Raw genomic sequence first — 8,579 nt, 5'->3', positions numbered from 1 at the left:
TAGATATCACAGCCAACGCCTATAACCAAACTGGTGGTGGGCTTTGGCCAGCGATCGCCGATCGGGGCCAACACGGGCTCTTACTCGTCCACAATCAGCAAGAATGATGAACTACAGCTGCTCCAGACCGGCCACTTCAATCCAGCGTGTAATCTTCAGTCCACATCAGAACCACTAGTGAAACTCTACTGAGTGGGCCAACTGCACTGCATCTTTGACCTCCTTTGCAGCTCTGGCTTTTCAGAATTTGAACAGCCTTCTCTTTCCCACCCTTCTGTGCTGATGAATGATGATCCTTTGGAAACCTGGAAAAAGACAGTACAGACTCAGGGAGATGAAACTGTTTTGCTATGGGTCTGTTCCAGTCGCACTTCCTAACACATCTAAACTCCTCAAAGAGCAAGTTAGAGGAGGTTGGAGCAGGGCCCTTCTTGGCTTTGTAGGGGCGAAAGCTGCCACTGGAACAGGGAAGCAATCTTGGAGGAGTTAAGAGGTGTTAGGAAGTGCGACTGGAACAGACCCTATGACAATGTCTGTGCATAGAGCAAGCAGATGGTAGAAGTGGTCAATTGGTGAGTGGAACAAATGCAAATGTCAGGAAAGCAGTCATATTTTGTGATAGACATGATGCAGATGTTGGCCAAGCTGACAAGGCAGATATAATTACCAGCTTGTTATACTAGTCTATAACTCATCATATTTTCATGTTTAACAGAGGGAATATAATGTAAAAAAAGTCTTAGCCAGATGAAAGTAGATAATATAAGTTCTGTAGAAAAATATTTATTACGGAGCGAGCGAAGCGAGCGGAGTCTCATACTGAATTAAGGGAAAATCCTGAGTATGAGCGGCCGGCCGGCCGGCCGGCCGACCGGCCGGCCGTGGGGACGCTCTTCAAAAGCTAATATCTTAGGAACGGGACATCCGATTGACAAGCGGTCTTCTTTACTGAATGTCACTTGGACGTAAAAGTTCTGTGGTGTGATGGCCAACATGCGTTCTTGCCAACCACCGCACGTGGCGCGTGGTAAAGTTGGACATTTTTTAAGAACCCCCAAAATTGCAAGCTCAATAACGGCACAACGGTTGGGCCGATTGAATTGAAACTCGGTACACAGTTAGGTCTCCATCAGATAATTCATCTGCATGTGTTAAGGTTGGGGTGCTACAGCACGTGCGCACGTGCAGGGGGCGCTCCCAGATCTCGAGAACGGCTGGGCCGATTGCGCTCAAATTTGGTACACGGTTGGGGACCAATTAGTAGGGTGCCATGCAAAAGTCAGTTTGGACCCGCTTGCACGTGCGCACGTGCAGTGTGCCGCTTCCAGATCTCGAGAACGGCTAGGCCGATTGCGCTGAAATTTGGCACATCGCTAAAGACCGGTTAGTAGGGTGCAGTGCACAAGTTAGTTGGAGGTATCCCCTCGCAATTTCGCACGTGCAAGGCCCATCCTCTCGCTCGCTCCGTTGGTCGCCCAAAAGGCGTTTTACTGGTGTAAGTAATGTAGGATTTGTGGTCTTTAGAAGCTAGGTAAATGTGTTCCCTGTTCAACAATTCTTCAGCATTCAGACATTGATGTTAATGTACAATGTACATGCATCAACATACCTATTGTGAAGTGATTCTGGGCAATCGGTATCAAAATATCGTCATATTAGTATGCAAGGTCACCAAAGAATGAGCCAACGTTATTTATCAAATATCAAAGCAAATTGGCAATATCTAGCACAACGAAACACATAATTCAACACCTAACGATGCCAGCCGAGTCCCCGATACCACCATGGCGACCGCTCAAGTCCAACTGGCCGGCAACTGGCCAATCAGGGAGCTTGTTTGTCATTTCTGGGTGGGATTAAAAAACATGCTAGCCCCAGCCCGACAGCTGCGACAACTGACAACAAATGACGCATCTGCGCAAAGAAGAGCTTCATCTACCAGAAACTGTTCAGCAGCTTGGTGCTGCTTACAGGTTACGGCTCACAAAAAGCTTCGCCAATAAGATTTGGTAAAGTAGGCACCTAGGTGACGTCATCACCCAGTTTCCTCGATTTTCATTAGTGACTTTGAAGGCTTATGACGTCATGAAAAACAACGTCTTGGTAAGCAGAAATCAGCAGAACGCTCCTAAAAATCGAATACTCCTCAGTTATGGTAGGCCTTCAGTCACGTGATAATTGTTTTTTCCACGGGTGAGACTAAATGCTTACTTCGAAATCTAACCTGCGTTGCGGCATTGGCGGTTTTTTCCACGGTGACTATAAATAGTTTTTTTTTTCTTTCCGAACAACACTATTCGACCGTCACCCTCAGTCCCTCACCAAGAGGCTCAGTCCCTATATATGGCCTTGGCTCAGTCATTATAACTCAAAATGAATGACCTTTTCCTCGAATATAGAAAGTTTAAATGTCGAAAATGATGTATTTAGGTAAATTTTCGCCGACAGGGCATTATCAGACAAAGGTCATTCAAATTGAGTTATATAACAATATGTTCCTCGCGAGAGCACTCAACACTAGGTACCTATATCTTGGCTCAGTCATTCTATACCTAACTCAGGAACCACTGGAATGATCGGGACAAACTAAACACCATTCGAATCACTAATGAGGATATGCGATTCTATTAGGTAACCGTTTAAAAAATGATGAACTCAAGTGAACTTGGTGACATCCAAAGGTCAACTTGATGATTTCACCCATTTGCTTGCAGCCTTTTCATAACTTTCAGGAAGTAGGTACCTACTGGGCCGATCGAGACAAAATCACATCAGTCGATTCATTGCACGCGATTTCATTAGCCGGTTGGTAATATGGTGACCTGCAATTTTATCAGTTGTTGCGAAGGTGGTGACCTCAGATGACCTCGGTGACCTCCAAACGGCCCACTGCAGCAATTTTACAACTCAAGAAATATGTATAACTGGGCCAATCGAAACGACAACACCACCAGTCCATTTACCGTATGCGATTTCCTTGAGCAAATGTCCCCTCCCCATGCAGCGCCCGAAGTCGACGAAAATTTGTGGTTTTCGAGAATGAAACGAAAACTAAACTCTTTTTATTAGGGGAAAGTGTTTTAAACCACACAGCGTGCGTAAGGAATCGAAATTCAATGAGCTCCGAGAGACTTTTTGGGGCATGCCCCCCCCCCCCCCGCAGCGTCGAAGACCGCCTTTCTATGAGGTCCGCCAGCGGTAGTTCCTGAGCTACCTATAGAATGGCTGTGCCTGTCACAGGCGAAATTGTCAAGTTGACCTTTAGAGGTTACCTTTCGGACCAAATCCATAACATATAGGCCCATCAGATACTTACTTATCAGTGAATTCGGATCGGTTGAGCTTGCGCTAATCTTATCGTGCACTGTTCGACACTCAAACATCTCTTCCGTGCAACCGATGATAAGTTGTCTCTCAAGAGCACATGCAACCCGAGCAGTTGGCGCTGAGCTAGCATTGTGAAACATCGGCGACGGACGTACCCTACCATGGTAAGCCAATCATTTAATTACAAGTCGGATAGCGGTATAGCATTAGCCGTTTTCACGACGGCCTTCTGGTATAGCTTTGGCGCAGATTAGGTGCAGATTTAAAACAGAGTTGGTGAAGTTATAGGTTCAGTGTGTTACATAAAACTTAACCCTCGCCCATGTAGGGGGGGGGTTGGTGCAACCCCCCCCCCCCTGAGGTTTTTCGGAAATAGTGCAAAAACGGCGGCGCGCAGCGCCGCCAAATTTTGGGTACCTTATGGGGCAAACCTTGCGCATCTTTTGATAAAAAAAATTTTGACCGGGTCATGTCAGGTCACGGAGTTATGACGTCACAAAGGGAACAGCCTCCGGCCGGATTTTCACAAACTGAGTGCCAACGCCCGAGGTTTCCTGCCGGTGGTACGGAGATCGGTTGATGGATCGTGATGAAACTTCCCATGCATGTTGGGGCAAGTATTGGCTATCATATGGTATAAGAAACTTGACCGGGTCAGGTCAGGTCACGGAGCTATGACGTCACAAGAGGAACAGCGTCCGGTACTATTTTTGAAAAGCGCCCGAACCACTATTTTGCTAATTCTTGTCACCTCAATGGGAATATGCAGCAATATTAGCTTCTATAGGGAGCAAATGGACCTCCCAAATCCAAAAATACAATCAGATTTCAAAAATTTAAATTTTGATTTTTCGAATTTCTGCCGCCGACTGTGACCTTGCCGACTTCCGGCGCTCCCAACGCGCCATTTTTAGAGCTAGGGAAACGAAATACATACCAAACGATAGAGAATTGATCAAGGAACACGATAGTGAAGGTTTCAAGTCGATATCTCCCACCGTTTTGCCGCAATCGCCGCCGAAAGTTGAAAAAAATCTATTTTTCCGAAAATTTGACCTTTGACCGGTCAAAAGTAGGTCAAATGTTGACCTAGGACCAAAAAATATACCACCAATCGCGAGATCTCGGCGAGAGCAATCCGTTGGTCTTTTCCGCTAAGCTCTACGACGCTCCGTTTTCAAACGCCAAGGGGGGGGTCGCACCAACCCCCCCCCCCTGCATGGGCGAAGGTGGCAGATCGCCGTTTACGGGCGAGGGTTAAAAGATATCAGTTTAGGCTGGACAGATGCTTAGGTATACCTATGCCTCATTTTTCAAACTATCTTAAACTATTTTCGATTAAAACACTGAAATTAGGTAATTCATGATATGAAGATATTTATTAAAAAATTGGTGCAGATTTGGTCAAATTAGGTGCATTTGCCAGATAGCCGCTCGTGAAAACGGCTAATAGGTAATAACGATAAATGTATAGATTATAAGACGTGTCATATATGGTAACGTCTGTACCTACCTACCTAGTCAGTAGTCTGTACCTATCAATTATTTCTGGGTAATACATACATGTGCTTATGGTATCTTGGGTTAGGTAGGCGCCAGCCGAACAAATAGTTGGCAGGTATATGATATTAGGTATGTATGTATATAGGTACTTGGCATTTTGACAATACGCCTTTTAATTCATTATCCAATGTCCGTATAAGTCAAACCCACCTTTTTAAAGTGTTAATCAATAAGTGAAGTAAAATATAGCTAATTAAAGTAAAAATACATTCCGTGTACGAACCTTTCTGTTAATAAATAATTAGGTAGGTAGGTACCTAATTGCAAAAAAGAAAGAAAGAATGAGACTACACCGACAGACATATGCAAGCCTACGACACCTCAACAACCGGTTCCGTCACCGACCAAGCACTACCACTATCATACCATGACTCACCGGTCGGACTGTTTGTACTTGTATCGTTTTCCAGACGCTGTCCATGGGGCGCGCGGCGGCGGCCGCTCTGCTGTGCTGGTGGTGCTGCGCGCTGGTCGCCGACGGCGCGCGCGTGCTGATGCTGCTGCCGACCAGCGCCCGCTCGCAGAAGGCGCCGTTCCTGGCGCTGGGCGCGGCGCTGACCGGCCGCGGTCACCGGGTGGTGTTCTTCAGCGCGTTCCGCCCGTCGGTGCCGGTGCCCGGTGTGGAGGAGGTGGTTCCCGAGCGGCTGGCACAGCAGTTCGCCGAGGAGAACTTCCCGAACATGTTCCGGATCAACTCCGAGGGCGTCCAGGCCGGCTGGAGGCAGTACCGGGCGCTGCTGGCCGACGGCCCGCGAGCAGCCCTCAACAGCTCGGAGCTGCACCACCTGCTGCGGCAGCGGTTCGACGTCGTCATCCTGGGCATCTTCGGATATCCGTTCTACTTCGTCCCGCATGCGTTGAACGCTCCGTTCATACTGCTGAGTCCGGTCTCTTACGTACCGTTTTTGACCAGTCCGCTGGGGAGCCCCACCCTGCCGGCCCTGAACCCTTCGATCCCCTTCACAGCGGGCACTGATAGGATGAGTTTCACACAGCGGGTGAAGAATGTCATCGGCACCGTCTGGATGGACACGCTGATAAGAACCGTGTACGCCACCTACAGCGACCGCCTGGTTGCTGAGGAGTTCGGTGACGGCGTGATGCCCAGGGCGTTGGACATCGAGAGAAACGCTAGTCTCGTCTTGCTGAACAGCAATCCTGTGATGGACTACCACAAGCCCCTGCTGCCGAACGTGATTGAGGTGGGAGGTCTGCACTGCACCGCTCCGAACGAGCTGCCTGCCGAGGTCGCCGCCTTTCTCGGAGACTCCGAGTTCGTGCTGTTCAGTCTCGGCTCTGTGGTCAGGCCTCAGGACATGTCTCCGGAGCAGAAGGCGGCTATCCTCGCCGCGCTCGGGTCTCTGCCTTACAAGGTTCTTCTCAAGTGGGACACCACGAACCGCACTGGCCTGCCTGTCAACATACTCCCCTCCAAGTGGCTGCCGCAGCAGGACATTCTCGGCAGCAGCAAGTGTCGGCTGTTCATTTCGCACGGCGGCTTCGCCAGTGTCGTAGAGTCGGTGTGCCACGGCGTACCGATGGTCGTGCTGCCCGTCTCCAGCGACCAGCAGTGTAACGCCGCGCGCGCGGCCCGCCTCGGTATCGCTGAGGTGCTGACCTGGGACGCCCTCTCGACCGAGACGCTGGGCGCCGCCGTGGCTACGGCGCTCTCCGGTGGCCCCCGGGCGGCTGTCCTCCACCGGCAGCGGCTGCTGAGGGAGCAGCCGGTGCCGCCGCTGCAGCTGGCAGTCCACTGGGTGGAGCACGTCATCCGGCACGGCGGTGCGCCGCACCTCCGCTCCGTCGGCGCCGAGCTCAGCTTCTTCCAGTACTACTCGCTGGACGTGCTGGCCTTTCTGCTGGCCGTGCTGCTGCTGGCGCTGAAGCTGCTGGTGGTCGTGGTGAGGTGGATGATCCGCTGCTGCTGCGGCTGGATTTGGACGCACAACAGTGGTGGGGTGAATGTCGGGCAGGACAACAAGGATAAAGACGACTGATTTGGCCGTAAGGCTCATTCGGATCTATGGGAACTCTGGTCCGGCAATACTCGCTGTAATGTGTTTTGATGACTAAGAAAGTTAAGTCCATTGTCCACTGTCCAATGACTAAGAAAGCCCGCCCAGTGTCTGTTAAAAGCATGTTGGCCAGGTACCCGACGTCATGGTGATTGTAAATCAAACTGCCTGAATACAGACGCAAACATATTTTTGCTTTACTGCATTCTGTACCTTTCAGGTCTTAACAATTTGTTACAATTTAGAGTCGCATCTTTAAGAACAGAACAGAACAGAACAGATTTATTTGAATAAGATCCACGATTACATGGCTTTTCACTTACTCGCGTCTGAATGGTAATACAATGGGAAGTTGGAACAGGCACACGGAAATGACTACAAACATTCGCATACCATGCATACACTCGCACCAGAAACGGTCATTAAACGGTCATTTCGACAGGTAACGACCAGAGGCAACACCGAGTGTCTAGCAAGATGCAGGGTAACAACAGGCTGATACCAATATTTTCTAATTCCCTTACGCCATCGATCTGGTGGAGTTCAAATATTTGCCGAGCTATGAGCCTCAACAGTGTAAATAGAAAATGCTATCGAGTAAAGCAACATGAATCTACCGTAATGGCGCGTCCACAAAGGCGTCAAACAGAATGTCACCCCACCGACCTACTCATGCACTGGGGAGTCTATGTGGTGGTGATGAATCAATACGGCCTGCGAAGGTGGGTGGCTAGCTTAGAGGAACCACCAGGTCACGAGCGACCACACACAGGTTCAGTGTCCGTTTTGCTGGCCTACGACCCTGTCCAGCCCGCCTCAGGGCGTCTGTCCATCTAAGTCCAGCCTGAGTTAACCCGTTCGTCGTCCGCCCAGTCCAAGACCCTATCTACTCTCTTCAGGTCGCTGCCCTAAGACTAGCCTCGGGCTGTAACCTATACCCTCAGACCTGCCCCAACCGATACACTCGGCCCAGTATTTCCCGTGTCAGTGCCATGCGGTGTCGACGGCTGCTCTGTCGCTCGGTGGACTCCGAGACCCCCGAGACCCCGGAGCGCCAGCAGCAGCAGGAGGAGCTTCTCCCGATCGGGAGCCGGGCCTTCGTGGTGCTCCTGCGACTGGCGGGGCTGGCCGGCCGGCCGGGCTGGGGCGCCGCCCTGTACGCCGGCCTCCTCTGCGGCCTTCTCACCTGGGTGGCGGTTGTGTCCGTGCGGAGCCAGTTCGACATCGGCCAGGAGATGGTCGGCTCCACGGGGAGCTGGTCCAGGGCGGCCGCCTCGTCAGGGTTCTTCGGGGCGATCCTGGCCGAAGTCTGGCTGACGCTGGTCATTGCGTACGTCACTGGAAGGCGCCGCTGCGCGGAGGAGTCCTTCTCGGAACTGATGACGGTTCTGCACCGTGCGGGCGAGTTGGTGCGTGGCGCCGGCTGCACCGCCAGGCAGCACCTGGAGATGCTTACCATCTGGGCGCTGGTGGGTCTTATCTCGATTGGGAACGTCGGCGTGGCGATCTACGCTGATGGCAAGGTCAGTGTCTGCAATGAGTTCAGCACCACATGTGTTCACCACATCGTGACAGGTGCAGGCTTTGGCTGTCTCATACAGGCTTTTCTGCTGATCCCGATGAAGTTTTTATTCATCGCATTTGTGCTGGCCAGAGGTCTGGAGCTGGCGAATG

At 50.9% G+C, this 8,579-nt stretch overlaps 1 protein-coding gene across 1 annotated transcript; it reads left to right on the top strand.

The window, feature by feature from the left end:
* The first annotated feature begins 2,876 nt into the window (after window positions 1–2,876).
* LOC122385257 (UDP-glucuronosyltransferase 1A5-like) lies at window positions 2,877–7,094 on the top strand. The gene is made up of 2 exons (XM_043373400.1): window positions 2,877–3,491; window positions 5,301–7,094. Exons 1-2 carry the CDS (start codon window positions 3,489–3,491, stop codon window positions 6,885–6,887), a joined length of 1,590 nt encoding a protein of 529 aa, XP_043229335.1. The 5' UTR covers window positions 2,877–3,488; the 3' UTR covers window positions 6,888–7,094.
* The last annotated feature ends 1,485 nt before the right edge of the window (window positions 7,095–8,579 follow it).

Source organism: Amphibalanus amphitrite, unplaced genomic scaffold (genome assembly GCF_019059575.1).
Source record: "Amphibalanus amphitrite isolate SeventyFive unplaced genomic scaffold, NRLGWU_Aamphi_draft 000015F_arrow, whole genome shotgun sequence".
NCBI classification, from domain to species: Eukaryota; Metazoa; Arthropoda; class Thecostraca; order Balanomorpha; family Balanidae; genus Amphibalanus; species Amphibalanus amphitrite.
The sequence above is the reverse complement of the archived record's forward strand: the minus strand, read 5'-3'. Positions and strand labels throughout refer to the sequence as shown.